Source organism: Danio aesculapii, chromosome 7, assembly GCF_903798145.1.
Source record: "Danio aesculapii chromosome 7, fDanAes4.1, whole genome shotgun sequence".
NCBI lineage: Eukaryota > Metazoa > Chordata > Actinopteri > Cypriniformes > Danionidae > Danio > Danio aesculapii.
In genome coordinates this window covers 49,494,104-49,510,384 of record NC_079441.1, presented here as the reverse complement: position 1 = coordinate 49,510,384, position 16,281 = coordinate 49,494,104, and the positions used below count along the sequence as shown (strand labels likewise).

At 35.0% G+C, this 16,281-nt stretch overlaps 3 protein-coding genes across 3 annotated transcripts; 1 reads left to right on the top strand and 2 right to left on the bottom strand.

Moving 5' to 3' along the window:
• The first annotated feature begins 411 nt into the window (after positions 1-411).
• Positions 412-4,363, top strand: hypk (huntingtin interacting protein K). The gene is made up of 4 exons (XM_056462060.1): positions 412-593; positions 977-1,032; positions 3,808-3,859; positions 3,933-4,363. The coding sequence occupies exons 1-4, from the start codon at positions 432-434 to the stop codon at positions 4,026-4,028; spliced, it is 366 nt and encodes a 121-aa protein (XP_056318035.1). The 5' UTR covers positions 412-431; the 3' UTR covers positions 4,029-4,363.
• mfap1 (microfibril associated protein 1) lies at positions 4,202-12,218 on the bottom strand. Its single transcript, XM_056462059.1, has 8 exons — positions 11,984-12,218; positions 11,387-11,603; positions 11,167-11,293; positions 9,285-9,472; positions 6,000-6,269; positions 5,720-5,879; positions 5,550-5,639; positions 4,202-4,663 (listed from the first exon to the last, which is right to left on the bottom strand). Exons 1-8 carry the CDS (start codon positions 12,063-12,065, stop codon positions 4,484-4,486), a joined length of 1,314 nt encoding a protein of 437 aa, XP_056318034.1. The 5' UTR covers positions 12,066-12,218; the 3' UTR covers positions 4,202-4,483.
• Positions 12,219-13,763: 1,545 nt separating this feature from the next.
• hddc3 (HD domain containing 3) lies at positions 13,764-15,883 on the bottom strand. Its single transcript, XM_056462922.1, has 4 exons — positions 15,574-15,883; positions 15,439-15,494; positions 14,350-14,590; positions 13,764-14,263 (listed from the first exon to the last, which is right to left on the bottom strand). Exons 1-4 carry the CDS (start codon positions 15,686-15,688, stop codon positions 14,133-14,135), a joined length of 543 nt encoding a protein of 180 aa, XP_056318897.1. The 5' UTR covers positions 15,689-15,883; the 3' UTR covers positions 13,764-14,132.
• Positions 15,884-16,281: the final 398 nt, after the last annotated feature.

Genomic DNA, 16,281 nt, shown 5'->3' with positions numbered 1-16,281 from the left:
AGGCTATTGCTGTTGTTTCATTAAATTTGTTTAATGTACAGGAGATGTATCTTGACACTTCAGCAGTGTGTAAACTGCACATTCATGAATTGAATAAGCTGTAGTGTATGTGTGTAAATGAGTGTGTATGGGTGTTTCCCAGTGTTGGGTTGCAGCTGGAAGGGCATCTGCTGCATAAACATATGCTGGATAAGTTGGCGGTTCATTGCACTGTGGTGACCCCTGATTAATAAAGGGACTAACCGAAGGAAAAAGAAAGAATGAATTAAAAAAAGTATTATTTTTATTATTGTTATTATTATTCAAACTGCAAAGTATTATCCTTTTATAATATTTTTACACACGTGACGTGACCTCATAGTGTGTTACATGAATGGCAGTTCGGGTTTTTTCATCACTGTTTTTCGTTCCGGCTGCGCGAAGAAGGAAACATGGCGGCTGAGGGAGATGTGGATCTGGATCTGGAGGCTGAGGAGAACTGTACGGGAAAACCGACAGAAAAGCCGAGAAAACATGACAGTGGGGCTGCTGATTTAGAAAAGGTTACCGACTATGCGGAGGAAAAAGAAATATCCAGCTCAAATTTGGAAACGGTGAGTATTAAAAGCGAATGAAGCTAGTCAGGCTAGCAGTGAAGCCATGTGCACAGCAGGTTTCTGTATTAAAACTCACCGAACTACGATACATCTGATCGTGCAAAGTCTTAATTTTCAATGTCTTGATATTGACATGTTTATCGGTGGATTTTTCAACCTGATACTTAACTACAAAATTAGTAATTGAAACTCAATAAATAAAAGTTTGTCTAATAATTTGTGCTAAATTACGTCGAGATGTCAAAGCCTTAAAAATGTAATTATTGTGGGATAATTTACAGAACAATGTGGATCAAGTTAATAAAGTATCTGTTATTAAACAGTAATGTGATTAAGGTTGTGGGTTTTCATAAGTAATTGACGTAGTTTTTATATTTAAGGCCATGTCCGTGATTGGAGACAGAAGATCCAGAGAACAGAAGGCAAAACAAGAAAGGTGAGCAATTCCCATCAATGATTACCTTGATTTTAAATATAATTCACTCAAGAATTAAAATTTGCTATTAATGTACTTTTTCTTGGGTCATCCAAAATGCAACTTATTTTCCTCAGTAGAACATAAGCATTTCATTATATCCAATGTTCTTATTACGGCAGAAGCTTGGAGTACTGACATAATCTGCAAAAAATACTTAATAGGTGTAAAAACAAATAACTTTTTTTGTTTTATGTTGTTGACATAAATGCTGACTAAACCAAGGATGCTCTGATCAAGATTATTACAGCCGATACGTTATACTGATTCTGATGCTTCAAGCTTTATATAATTGTGCCATTGCATAAAGCACGTTCCCTTTAAGTACGATATTGAAGTGGAGCTTTCATCATACTGAAGTGAACAAATGAAGGATGTTGCATGTAATCCTTTAAACATGTCTCTTATAACCATTTAGTGTGGACATGTCATGGTTAAAAGGAGAGAATGTGTGTGTTTGTGTGCGCACGTGTGTCTTATACTTGTAAACTCTAAAAAATAAAAAAAAATAAAAATCACAGTTTTGATCGATTTATGTGATCGGCTAGATCATAAAGTACCGATAGAGTCATGAAATGTGATTATCAGGCAATGCTGATCGATTGGAGCATCTCTGAAATAAACAGTTTTTTTTATTAATTAGCTAAAGATTATAAAGTACACTTTACTAACACTTACAATAAGGCTTATTAGAATAACTGGCGATCATTAGTAAAGTTAAAGTTTTAATGTTAGTTAGTTTTAAAAAGAAAACATTGTCCCCTGCTTTCACAGACAAGGCCTTAAACTAAATTGGAGCTGTCTAAACTGAAAATAACTTGAGATGAGATTTATCTGAAGATGCACACTGATAGTGTTTATCTAAATAATTTCTATAAAAGCTGCTTAAAATCCCTTAATTTAAATAAGGCCTACAGCAGTTCTGGCTTAAGCTGCACTTTGTTAAACCGGAATTCTTAATAGAGTTTAAATAAACAATGGATCCTTATTGTAAACAATTCACTATTTAGGATCTAAAGAGAATCAGAATATTTATTCAGTATCTTGGTCATGATGTATGCCAGATGAAACGGTGAAAATGGCTGGCTAAAAATAGCTTATTAGGACTTCGGTTTAATCGAATTTTTGATAAAATTAATTCAGTTTAATTAATTTGATTTTACATATGCTGTGATGAACACCACTGTTAATACAACAGTCTGAATAATCTCTAAAGGCTTTCTAAACGTTTAACTTGTGGTATTTTGATGTCATGTCATGCATGTTCATTGTAAAGAATCGGTATCTATTGTATTGAATATCGGCGCATCTAGAACATTAAAGAGGGATTTTAACAAACCTTTTAGCTGAAGTCCTTGATGATTCTTAATATACAGGTCAATTGCTATTGGCACTTTTTTTGAGTAAAAACCCAAAACAAAACGACAACTGATACACATGTCTCTCCACCACTGCTAAAAGAAATAATTGTACTCCTGAAGCACAGGTCTCCCTGTGATGTGATGTTTTTTGTTCAAAGTGGTATTCATTTCGTATTCATTTCCCTTTTTTGGAATTAGGTTCATTTATAACTACCCTAGAGTTTAACAGTTGAACTTTACCATTTTTTAAATTCAGCCAATTCGCATCTGGTGCGAGCACTTTTCGCTCAACAAAGTAGCCATTGATTTTTAGTTTGAGCTTTAAGGGATAGTTCACCTAAACATGTTAATGTCACTCATTATTTACTCGTCCTCCAAGGGTTCCAAACTTTTATGGATTTATTTACTCAGTTGAACAAAAGATATTTGAAGAAAGCTGAGAACATGTAACTATTGACATTCATAGGAGGAAAAACAAGTACTATAGGTGTCGATAAGTTTCCAGCTTTTTAAAATATCTTATTTTGTGTTCAGCAGAGGTAAGTCAAACAGGTTTGCAACAAGGGTAAATGAGGTTAGAATTGTCGTTTTTCTGTGAACTGTCCCGTTAAAATCTTTAATGTTTAGCCAAATAAGATAAACTCACCTACATCGCTACATGGTAGTGATGACTGCTTTCATGAAGCTTCGAAACTTGATCAATGTTTTGTTTTAAATAAGTGTTTGAGTGCATATCAAATTGGCATGGTCAAGGTTTTTCAGTAATTGGGAGTTTGTTACGTCATTACTGCTTCAAAATATGTAGAAAATTCAATGGCTCCCCATTAGGGACGATCTGTGTAAGAGTATATTATTAGTTCACCCCCACTGGCCAATCACTGAACAGGTTTAATAGTTTTTACCTGATCTCAGATCAGTTTTGTGAGTTTGTAGATGAAACACTTGTCAAATTAAATGTAATAATGTTGTTATCTTGTTGGCCTGTTATCAGTACCATGTAACAAACGATATAAGACTTGAGAATGTATAAAAGAATGTATATTATATTGTATACACAAAATATTTCATGATATTAGATGATGCACTAAGTGTATTTATGGGTTAAACTTTTAGTTTAAAGTTTGCAACATGTTTGAAAAAGCAATGTTTTCCCTGAGTTGCATTTGCATGATTTCGGGCAGCAGGTGTCCCTAGCATGTGCTGTTTTAAATACATGTTTATTTCAAAACTTTAATTCCCCCCCCCCCCCCCCCTCCTCACTATTGTATGGCCTGAAAGTGACTAAGAGTAAATGACATTTTTGGGTGAGTTATCAATTAAATGACACATTTTCCCAGAGAAGTGTTATTAATAAATGGCGCTGTCACTTCCACAGAGAAAAAGAGCTGGCCAAAGTAACAATAAAGAAAGAAGACGTGGAGCTCATAGTAAGTATATAGCAGTGTATTCTCTGATGTAAATGATTTGACATGTATAAACATGTTAACGTGTTTCTCTCAGATGGGAGAGATGGAGATTCCCAGAGCAGTGGCGGAGCGCAGTCTGAGAGAACACATGGGGAATGTGGTGGAGGCTCTGATCGCACTCACCAACTGAGGAGATTGATAGTTTTGAGCTGTATATGGACACATTGGACTGCCTTTTTTCTGCTTGTGATGACCTTACCTTTTCCACACTGTACTTATTCTGTAATAAAGGAACCATTTTTTTAACAGCCCTCAACAGTTCAACTTAGCCCTCTTCATGCTTTAGATTATCCAACCTCCCAATGCGCTCAGCGTCACAGTAATTTATTACCATAAAACAACAACTAAAAGTACACTTTTTTTTCTTTTAGAAAGTGAAACAAAAGCCTCAATTCTGTACACGCAATCAAACATTATCTAGATGTACTGGATTTCAACTGCAATAAACATCTGATGTCTTTGTTATGAGATTTCTCCAACTTCTGCACAAGACATTAGTGAACAGGGTGATGTAGAGGAGGGGAAAAGTTAAAAAAAGAGTCCTTGTTTGAGCTGAACTTGCTCTTCCTGACATGATGAACAGGATTATGTCTTCCTCTTCTGTACTGTTGGCCGGTCAAACACATCTCTCACGCCCCCTGCCTTCTGTTTGAAGAACTTGCTATTCTGAGCACTTTCCTGAGCCCAGGCCGAGTCAAATGAAGTGGTGTCCTGATCCACCAAGTGTGTGTATTTGGTCCGTCCAGAACGTCCAAAGTTTTTGACCTACAAAAGCACATAGAAAGACACGTGATAATGGAATTAACATGAATCCTAGACTATTAAAATGGAGGAAAGCAGGACTACATTTAACTGCACTCTGCACAATCAACACAAAGAAAAGACTCTTAAGGACTCTTTTTTGGAAATAGGCTCATTTTATAAGTTGTTAGAGATATACAGCAGAGTTTGACCATTTTAATCCATTCAGCCTATATCTAATGGGAGCACCTTTAGCTTAGCATAGACCATTGAATTGGATTAGACAATTAGTGTCAAGGAATTTTGCTGCCACATCATGGTTGCAGCAGGTGCAATAATATCATGCAGCGCCTGAAAATAGTCCCCAGATTGGTAACATCATTGCGCCTGCTGCAACCATGGTACAACAGCAAAGTTCTTTGACTTATGCCGAAATGAGATTATAGTTATACTATATAGTTATATAGTTAGACATACTGACCTAGAAAATAGCAACTTTTTCATTTGCTTTTGTTATAAGTACATGATATAAAACTACAGAAGTTTAAAATATGATAATTACTGAAAGTCTTTTTGAACAAGTGTTTTGCACAGTACCTAATTTAAAGTATTTTATTTAGTTTTTATGATCCTTGTTTAAAGTACCAAGCAAGCAGAACCATTAGCAGTCATTTAAGCATCTACTCAACAGATTATTAAATTTCAGACAAATAGTTTGAATGGATGACTCTATGGATCACTCATTCAGAAAGGTTTTAGCATCTTTTAGTTATCCATGAAAAACTAGACCATCCTAGACAGAGCACAATAACCCTCATCAAAATATTGTTTAATCACTACAGTCAAAACTCACCCCCTGAAACACTGATGTTACTTTGTCAATAATGTTCTTTAAGTACATGGCACTGACCTGCATGACTTTGGGTAAGATTGTTTTGTTGAAATGGTCCTCAAGAGTTGGAGCGCTGAAGTCTCTCTTGAAGACATCTTGCTCGCCATCCTACAGAAAAGATTAAATACATGTCAGACGTCAACAAGAGCCGATTATAATCAGCTAGAGAAGATCTGCTCATCACTCACCATGAAGAAAGCTCCTCTGTGATAGTATTTCTGCAGAAACTTGTATTTGCCCTTTGATGCTTTGTTGGTAATGACTTTTCCATTGGTGCGCAGTTCTGCTCTGCGCTCTTCCTCCGTAAGATTGTGAAATCTCTCGATTTCCGCTTTCTCTTTCTCCAATCTGCAATTATAAACATGAAATGCCAGATTATTAAAGACTTGCAGCTAGACCAGGCTTAAGCACTGGTAATGGGAAACAAGTTATATTTTTTCTTGGATAAAAATGATAAGTGCTACTCACGCTTCTCTGGATTCTCTGTCCCTCTTGATCCGCTTCAGTTCTCGGACTTTCCAGGCTTCGTACTCCTCTTCCTCGTTTTCTCCATCTGTGTCCAGAGCCTCAAGAGCAGCCAGAGTCCGTTTGTTCTCCTCAAATTCTTTCTTGGCCTCCTCCTCGACAATCTTCAGCGTGTAGCGTCGTCTCTCTTCAGCTTGTTTTTTGGCTTCAACTTCCAGCTCTTTCTGTCTCTGCTCCTCTGCTTCTCGCTCTGCCACAGTCACCCTGTCCTTCCTGAGAACATTGATAAATGCTTGATTTATTTGTAGTCATTTTAACATTAAAATACTTTTACAATCTCGATTTAAAACGTTTGATTTGGGGTTTTTATATTTCCAATCATTTTTCAATATGCGCGCTGACTTTGTTTTATGATATAAAATAGGTTTAATTTATTTTTATTTCACATACAGCTTTAGTTGTGTAGCTTCAGGTAGTAATTAATTTTAGCACTCATTTCAGTCATTTATTTATTTTATAATGCCATATCAGTAGCATTGGCTATATTCATGGCAAAAGTACTAAATATACAATATATAACATACAATCATATCAGTTTCTTAAACACTCATTGTACAAAAACAAACGCGCACAAAAAAAATGCACAAGTAGCAACAACACTGAAATGACTCAAACAGTCTTTTAGTTTGATTTAACATAAATATTCTAAAATCCCTCCAGGAGACACATTTTGCCTTAAAACATTTTCTGAATAATAACATCCTCTAATATCATTTCAAAATACACATTCTATTAAACTTTGTGTTATCATCGAAATATTTTTACACACGTCACTGGAAGGTTTTTCTTCCCCTTTCAATAAATATGAGCGTGTAAGTCTTAAGCGTCCGATTCTCATATGTACAACCTGATCATGTCTATTTTCAAAACGGTAATTATTTCTTTCATTTACAAATGAATTCCCTTTATACAATTAGTTATTTCATCATTCATCCCATTCCTTTTGCCATTTCTCATTAATATACCATACATTAATATAATTAAAACATCAGCTTTAACGTCAGACACAGGAATTTTACATTGTTATCGCCACCTGTACGGCTTCCTTAGCTGCTTTATCTGCACATTCATGTCCAATGAATCTCCTATGACCAGGTATCAAGCGAAAATAATATCAAAGTCTTTTTTCTTTAAATTGTCCACTTTTTCTATTATCCTAAAAATCATAGGAGGATCTGTTTTCATAGACTTAAATGCTTGTCAGCAGGACATAGAATCTGTGGAAATTAAAGGTTAACGTTGCTGTTGTTTTCTAATTGCTCCAGAGCTAAAAGCAGTGCACAAGCTAAATATTGAGCTTTGTCCGGGAATACTCTTTCTGAAACACTCCGATCCAATCACTGCTGCAGCAGATACTTGTCCATCTGACTTTGAACCGTCTCTATAGACTTGTACGTAAATTGGTAGATTGCATCTTACATTCATAAATTCTTCATTTAATACACCAAGGTGGTATATGGCATACATGTGTAGTTGTAATTTTTTCCTGATTAATATCCAACTTCTCCAAATCAGATTTCATTCAAATTCCAAAAGGACTGGTGTATCTGGCTCTGGCTTCGTATAGGTGCTGATATTGAGGGTGGAAAACTATAGAATATGCTGGATTTCTTTAGTTAGCTTTCAGCTTGACTGCATAGTTGACAGCCAGTTTCAATCTTCTGTTGTAAAGTGACATTTCTCTTGCTGCTATATATAAACTTTGAATTGCATAAGTCCTGTATGCTCCAATCTCTAACTATGTTTCCGTCCAAAAATGCAAAATAACTATGTGCAAAACTGGAATATCATATAAAAGACGTGCGAATAAAGCAGCGTTTCCATCCAACGAGTCAAAGCGAACAAAATCACCACTTCCTAATTAAATGGTGGCAAAGATCAACAGTAAAAATGGAATTTGGTGTGGTAGGAGAAGCTGCGTCAATCTTTTCCTTATTTAATAAATGGCTTGTGCCTCAGAAGGCAATACTGACACCCAGTAAACAGTGGGTGGTGTGTGAAGGCATGAGACGTGGAGCACAGATGCTCTTGATTCTGAAAGTCATTATTAATATAACACTAATACTGAAACAGTTAAGTCGTTTTAGAATGACCAAAACAACATTTCAGATGTTTTACAGTGTGCTCAGCCTGCTGGTTTGTCCATTTACACACATTTTCATCATCACATGATCTCTTATAATCTCTTTTTTTAATGCACATCCTGAAATTTGTTCGGTAAAAGTGTTTCCATCGTATTTTATTTGCATCTTTTCTTATCGAATAAAACGTTTATCCTACTCAGTTATGCGCAAAAGCAGTTTTTTATCCGCATATGCAAAATGCACATAAAAATAGTTGGATGGAAATGTAGCTACTGTCCTGTATGATGTACGGTATCAAGCATCTTTATGTATGATATCCTTGCACTTATTAAATGTAATGCTCTTATCACAATGTTGGCATAATTTGTAGTACTAAATAGTGAATAGACAGAGAAAAAAAACTGCAACACGTTGGGAATTTTTTTAAAAAGGTAGTGTGTTACACAGAATTAAAAAAAAATACGAACAGTTTAAAATTATTTAACTACAACACTTCAGTAAATTTAATTCAGAAATGTTAGACTTTAAAAAAAGGCTCTGCAGAAACCCAGAAAGTTTCTTCATTTTGTTTTTCATCAAAAATCTAAAGTTTCATTTCAGCTTTATTCCAATTAGCAAAAATGTTTTATTAACAGTTTTAGTTGGGATTAATACACATTTTTCAAAACGAGTATGTTGAATTTTAGATTAATGGAGGCACGTCCACTCAACTGAAACAAACCTTTCTGAAAACTGAATGAACTTTAGATTTTCCTTCGTGTTCTGCTTCAAAATGTACCTGTCTTTCCTTTTCACCTCAAAATCTCTTATAGAAATATCTACTAAAAATGTTGCTAAATGAGGTAAGTCCCATATCTTTATAGATGTATTCTATTACTGCAATGATATCTAAAATGTTTATTAATATGCTGCATCTTTTGTGCTATCAACAAATAATTTGTTGACGCTTCTATATTTTTTATTTCCTTTCAATGCTGAGAAGATGGACTAACCTTATTTTTCCCTGCTTTTTTTAAACTTAATGACAGTTCACAGATTATAAGGAAGCTGCTCCCACATTTTGCGCAGTGTCAAAAAAGATGATAGGAAAAAGGTGGATAACTATAAAGGCATAAGCAAAGGCATTCATGCTAACGAAACTTACTTCCGGATGAACACAGGCTTCAACCGAGGCTCAGCTTCATCCTCGCTGTCTGTGTATTCCTCATACTCTGACTCGGATTCAGACTCCTCTCCAGACTTTCCCTCCTCCTCCACCTCCATGATCTCCATATCCTCGTTCTTCCTTTCTTGTGCACGCTGACGCATCAGTGCTCTCCTCCTTTCAATTTCCTACACAGAAAACACCACCAGTTTGTAAACTTACTGAAAACGTATACAAGCATTGGTCTTTCCTAAATCTTTCGTTAAAGTCACCTTTTGTTAAAGTGTTATTTTGTCTATTTGAATTATAAAGAATGGAGGTGTTGAATGGGATTAACAATAGACATTCTAAACATTCCCTCCTTCTAAACAATGGTTGCAAGAACTGTTTGCCATTAAAAAAAATTATATAATTAAGAAAAAAACTGAAAAGTTAGTCAAAATATATAATCCCTTTGTAAGATTTCTGAAGGAGGCTGATATGAATCTTCTGTTCATATAACTTGTATCACCTGCTATTAATATACCATTGTTTTGATACCTTTATTTTGTATGTGTATGTACACACATTTCTTATATATATATATATACACACACATACACTTGTAATAGTCATTTTTATTAATTTGATGTATAATTTTTGTATGTTTTGTTTTCTTTAGTGCGTGTTTAAAGTCCCTACAGAATTAATAAAGACGGTGTTTAAAAGACAAAACAATGGACATTATATTACTGTTTACTTCTTTTTTCAATATTCAGTGTGTATTGTCATACAAAAGACTCCTACACATAGACTTTACTTAGGCGGCCGTTAATACACCTGGGTAGCCTGCCCAAGTAAAGTGTGTGTAGGAATCTTTTGTATGACAATACACACTGAATATTGAATATATATTAGTGACATTTTTTTTACTAATATTAACATGCTTTTACAGTTTTTTGTATCCGCGATTGATTAAGTAGTGGAAAATCTTCTCTCGTTTACCAGTTTCGTTCTAAGCCCGTAAGACCAGTGAACAATCGTGCAGACAGTTTCAGTGCTGTTCAGACCCACAGAGACGTTCATTTTTGGGACTTAAAATCATCTGGCTCGGGTTTCTATATCTCCTAAAATGTCCAGAATTCAATGTTTGCTTTTAAAAGCTCGTATGCAGTTTAGCATTACTCTTTTAATAATAACTACTTTCTGCTTGTTTTACAGCTGACAGCACATACACAGCTGTGATACTGAGAGGAAAAGTAAATAATAGATTCAATAATCTAAACAACTAAGTAAAATTTTACTATATACTCAGAAAGAATGAAATTACATCTAAACTGGCTGCAAAATTTGTACACCATTAGTAATGGTTAATCAATGCATTTACTTTATTTATTTTTTTTAATCTATCCGTTCTAATCTTGCAATTATGATTTACAATTATGAAAGAGATAATGTCTGTTTTAATTAACTTTTCTGTCATTTATTTCTCATTTGCTGATTATTTTATTAATTTGATTATATTAATATATTACATAGGCTATTTTATATACAGATCTAAAATCCTTTGGCATTCAAATTTGCTTTGAACTTGAAAGAGAGAGAAGCAGATTTGACCTGTCAGTGGGTGCACATGGCTTCTGAATAGCATAAAAGTATTTCTTTTTATTTCAGTCTTTTTTTTAACAGTCTTTTTTTTTTACTTTAACCCATTAAAAAGAAACAGCGTCATAATAAATACAATTATTATTAAAAATGAATTTATGTTTTGTTTGTCTCATATAGTTAACTATGTATGTGATGTGGGTAAATGGTGTGTTTCAATCCGGCTTCCACCTCAAGTGTATTTCAAACCTGTGGGAAGCACTGGACTCATAAAAAGATTTAAAATGAAGTCACACACTTCATCGTCGACTTCCTCCTCCTCTTCGCTGCTCTCCTCTCGTTCAGGATGCCACGTTCCTTCATCTGAATCCTCACTGCTTTGAGCAATCAGCTCTGGCTCTGCTATCTGTCTGTGTCTCGCAAGCCTGTGTGGGAATAAACAGTGCGCTGTGCATTAACACCAACGGATCTCTAGCATCATATATTTACTACAGACGGATAAGATGGAGATGCTTTACCTTTCTTCAACATCTTCAGAAACTCGGTTCATGAGACGTCGAAGACGAGGATCTGATTTCTCCTCTTCTTCCACTTCCATCTCTGGTTCAGCTTCTTTACCCTTTTTAACGAACTGGAAATCCTCCTCTTCCTCATCCGAGGACTCCATCGGGGCATAGTCGGGACGCTTACCAGAAACATATCGCTTCACCTTCACCTTCTCCATAGAAATTTCACCTGGAGTGAGACAAACACAAAACTTTAATGTTGGCAGGGGCTTGAGGTGATTTACCTTCATGACACCAAAGACAGAATTAAATTTGAAAGACTAACGTTACCTTCATATGTGAAATATAAACATGAAAAAACACACCAACTGAACATCCACACCAACACATAATTTATTATGGTCTGTTGTTTCTACAACCATCACTATAGGTAATTAAACTGGCAGCATACGAGACAAAGGTACGTACAAACAAATTAAAGTGGACTAATAACAGAAGATTGATTTAGATAAATGATTGTTTTGTTTAACTCATGTTCCCGTTATTAAGAATATAAAAACACTGATCATGTCAAAACATCCAATTAAAGCTAACTCTTCGGTTTGTTACCTTTTTCATTGCGGATGGGCACAGCTCCAGCCGTCGACTGAATCGGCGGCTGCTTGTTATTCAGTGCGTCAAATGCCGACATTTTGGATGGTTCACACTGGTCCTTTTACACTACAAATAGTCCCAAAATCGAATAAAGTCTCTCCGTAAACAAAAATCCTGTTTACAGTCCTTTACCCACCAACATGGACGTGGCGGATGTGCTACCCTATAGAAAACCCACCGTGAAATTGTCCTCCGGAAACGCGTTATTAACTGGTTCCTACCTTCGATTCGGTTGCTCATGTCATTTCCTTGCATAATAACAAAGGATTTTCCCCCCAAATAATACATTTTATAAGTAATTACATTTTACTAATTATGTTCAACTATAAAGTCACATTTTACTTATATAATAATAATAATAATAATAATAATAATAATAATAATAATAATAATAATAATGTGTTCTCTTCATGCACAAGCTAAAAATCCTTACAGAGGATTGTTTTTGTTCTCTTTCATGAAACATTTATATGGTTTTAATGACCAATTAGATTATATATATATACACACACACACATACATACATATATACATACACACATACAGTTGAAGTCATAATTATTAGCCCGTTTATTTTTTCCCCCCCAATTTCTGTTTAACGGAGAGAAGATTTTTTTCAACACATTTCTAAACACAGTAGTTTTAATAACTCATCTCTAATAACCGATTTATTTTATCTTTGCCATGATGACAGTAAATAATATAATGAAAACCTGCTATAGAGTGCTTTTGATCTTAGACTGGCGCGACAGTTCTTCTTCCAGCAGGACAATGACCCAAAGCACACCGCCAAAATATCAATGGAGTGGCTTCACAACAACTCAGTGAATGTCTTTGAGTGGCCCAGCCAGAGCCCAGATCTAAATCCTATTGAACATCTCTGGAGAGATCTGAAAATGGCTGTACACTGTCGCTTCCATCCAACCTGACAGAGCTTGAGAGGTACTGCAAAGAGGAATGGGCAAAAATTCCCAAAGACAGGTGTGTCAAGCTTGTGGCATCATATTCAAAAAGACTTGAGGCTGTAATTGCTGCATCAACAAAGTATTAAGCAAAGGCTGTGAATACTTATGCACATGTGATTCTTCAGGGTTTTTATTTTTAATAAATTTGGGGTATTGTGTGTAGGATTTTGAGGAAATAAATTTATTTAATCCATTTTGGAATAAGGCTGTTACATAAAAAAGAGAAGCGCCATGAATACTTTATGGATGCACAGTACAGCCCCCACAAATCTCCCATTTAAATTAGTATTTTTTATAAGAAGCTATACAATATTATATTTGTGCATGTACATTAGTCAGTACTGAAGCCAAATCTGGAGCTTTTCTAACAAAATAACAGTTAATAATGGTTCAGAAATTAGTAGCCAAAATTTATGTTATAGAGAAATATTAAATAAGTTTTTTAAAAATAGCACAATTCGAAACAAATAAAAAAAGATATACAATTTTGTTGAAACGTTGTAGTTTGTATTTTTTTTTGCAATATTTGAATTTAAATGTATTATCGTTCAATTTCTAAAACTTAACCTTTTTGCTAATTGGTCATTCAAACCTTCTTCGAGTCAATACAAAAATATTGTTAATAAACTACATTTTCAGAATTCAGAAGACTCACACAGACTGCGTGAAAACTGAATGATGGTTGCCAAGACATATCCTGATAGAGAGGTTTTGTTTTTATACTTTGTCATAATGATCTATTTGGAAATAGTAAATACACAACTACACAATCCCTTTCAACATAAACTTTAGTTGCATTTTAAATCAGTGCATGTATAATACAAACCTTATTGAATACAATTATCTGATTAAAAAACATAACATCTTTATATTAAACAACTCAAGATGCATCAGAATTTCAAAAATTCAAATGATAATTAACCCAACCTGGTGTTATTTTAACCTGAATTACCTCATTATCAACACAAAAGGAAACACCATTCTCTTGTGTTCACAGTAGAAAGGGTGATACACATCTGGAACAACATCAGAATGATCATTTCTGGCTGTAATGTCCACAAGGTGAGAAACATTGCCTCACGGTCAGTTACATGACAAAGAAAAAAAAGCACCACAATTTCAACAAGTAATCGGTGTCATCATAACTTCACTCCTCTCTCCAAAAAGAGCTGCTGCAGTTTCTCTTCAATTGCTGCATTGGTGCCACGAATCCCTTTTACCACTTGAGATGCCCATTCAAAGTACTCTTGAACCCTTTGTGCTGACCAGCCTATTAACAAAAAGCAAGACTGCATTCTTACACAAGCATAACAATTACAGGTACTAAATATTTTGATAGTAATCTCATTATTTCACCTTCGGGAGTGCAACGATTGAGGTCTCGTAAGTTATACAACTTGTCAGCTAGCTTAACCAGCTTGGCCTGATGGCTGCAGTGTGGTGCGTGCTCCACTTGCTGACGTTTTCTTTCCGCTTTAGGCAGCGACTTGTCATCGGTCACCTCCTGGACAATTCTGGCCACTGTTGCTCCAAACACGGACTCCAGCTCTTCAAAGGTGGTGTCGGTGTCCTCTACTGTGTCATGAAGCAGTGCTGCCTGCATCACAGGTGCACACAGATCAGTCAAATAAATGTGTTTGAAAAATTCTGTTTCTGCCTCTGTAATAAGCGTCATGAATTAAAGGGATAGTTCACAGCCCAAAACTAAACCTTACTCACCCTGTCCAAATATAACGAGTTTCTCGCATCCAGCGATTTAATGAGAAGAGGCAATACATACAAGAAGTGCTGGTTTTACAAAGGAATTGTTAGTGCTCAGAGAATCAAGTGCTAGAGTAATGGGGAGGGTTTTTATATATATATAGAGAAGAGTGTTTCTACAGGGGGTTGTCAAGTCCACTCACCTGTGTGAGGCACACTCAGAATTTATAATGATTTGAGGTTGTTGTGTGAGTTGTGTAAACACATTTCTTAAATGCACAACGTTTTTTTAAGATATGGAGTTATTGTAAGAATGCATCTGGTGCAAATGTGCAAAACTTGAGCAAGCATCAGTTAAAGTGTTAAAGTGTGTGTTTTCTACAGGTGGTTTGTCAATTCCACTCACCTGTGTGAGGCACACTCAAAAGGATGATGCTGATGGATGAAGGACGATGACACTTATGATTTGAGGTTGTTGTGTGTTGTGAAAAGTATAGTATGTATTTCATATTAGTTTCCAGGATTCTTCAAAATATCTTCTTTTGTGTTTAACAGAAGAAAGAAACTCAAACATGTTTGGAACAAGTGGAGGACGGATAAATGATGACAGAATTTGATTATTTCTATTTTTGTGACAGCTATCCCTTTAATTCCTTATTATTTCTTTAGAACTTTATAAAACACGTTCTTAATGAAACACAAACCACACTTTACAGAGAAGCCAGAAATTCATTTCTGACTCACTTGTATGACTTCGATATCTGTGATTTCACCCTCATGACTTAAAATCCTCGCCACCCCTGTAAAGAAATGGAAAACACCTTTATATTCTGACGTCTGTCAAAATATATAGGAATTGTGAACTGCTTTGTACATTACCAATCGGATGATTGATATATGGTGTGCCTTCAGGATCCTTCCGGCGTTGATTACGATGTTTCTCCGCGGCGAAATTAACCGTTTCTAGCAGCACTGCAGTCGACGAACAATTCATGCTTAACGTACCTAAAACTAGAAGTGGTTGATATAGATTGTGTCTATAATAGCGTATAATGCTTTATGATTATATTTCACAAGAGTTTTTACAGAATATATGTCACTTATGAATTAAAAAGCTATTTTTGACCATATCTAAAATTTGATTATGGAAATCTGATGTTTTGAGTCCGCCAGACTAAGATGTCCGTACGGAAACTAGTGTAGTGATATTTTGATTCGTGGGAAGTTGTTCTTTTGAGTCGGATCTTTTCAACGAGTCAGTTCTCTGGTTTATAAAACAGATTCTTTGAAGATTTTTTGCACATTATTATTATTTATTTATTTCAATATTTTATTACTTTGAACGATTTTTAATTATTTCTGATACCAAGATTACATTTCCACGAGTTAAAACATAAATTGTTGATGTCAACAATTACGTAAGCAATCACAAAAATTCTTGATACAAACAAATAAACAAATAAATACACCATAAAACAGCAAACAAACAAACAAACAAACAACAACAAAGAATCTGGTGCTAGTAAAAAAAACAAATGATTGCATATGATAATGAGACCTGTCAAGGCGTGGTTTGCTGAAAAGAAT

Bases quoted from the DNA above. Each gene is read 5' to 3' on its own strand.
- hypk (XM_056462060.1), top strand. From the start codon at position 432: ATGGCGGCTGAGGGAGATGTGGATCTGGATCTGGAGGCTGAGGAGAAC. The intron at 594-976 runs GTGAGTATTAAA...TTTATATTTAAG, and splicing joins CCAGCTCAAATTTGGAAACG to GCCATGTCCGTGATTGGAGA. The intron at 3,860-3,932 runs GTAAGTATATAG...TGTTTCTCTCAG, and splicing joins AAGAAGACGTGGAGCTCATA to ATGGGAGAGATGGAGATTCC.
- mfap1 (XM_056462059.1), bottom strand. From the start codon at position 12,065: ATGTCGGCATTTGACGCACTGAATAACAAGCAGCCGCCGATTCAGTCG. The intron at 9,473-11,166 runs GTGTGTGACTTC...TTTTCTGTGTAG, and splicing joins AGGAGGAAGTCGACGATGAA to GAAATTGAAAGGAGGAGAGC. The intron at 6,270-9,284 runs GTAAGTTTCGTT...CAATGTTCTCAG, and splicing joins AAGCCTGTGTTCATCCGGAA to GAAGGACAGGGTGACTGTGG.
- hddc3 (XM_056462922.1), bottom strand. From the start codon at position 15,688: ATGAATTGTTCGTCGACTGCAGTGCTGCTAGAAACGGTTAATTTCGCC. The intron at 15,495-15,573 runs GTAATGTACAAA...ATTTCTTTACAG, and splicing joins ATATATCAATCATCCGATTG to GGGTGGCGAGGATTTTAAGT. The intron at 14,264-14,349 runs GTGAAATAATGA...TTTTGTTAATAG, and splicing joins CAATCGTTGCACTCCCGAAG to GCTGGTCAGCACAAAGGGTT.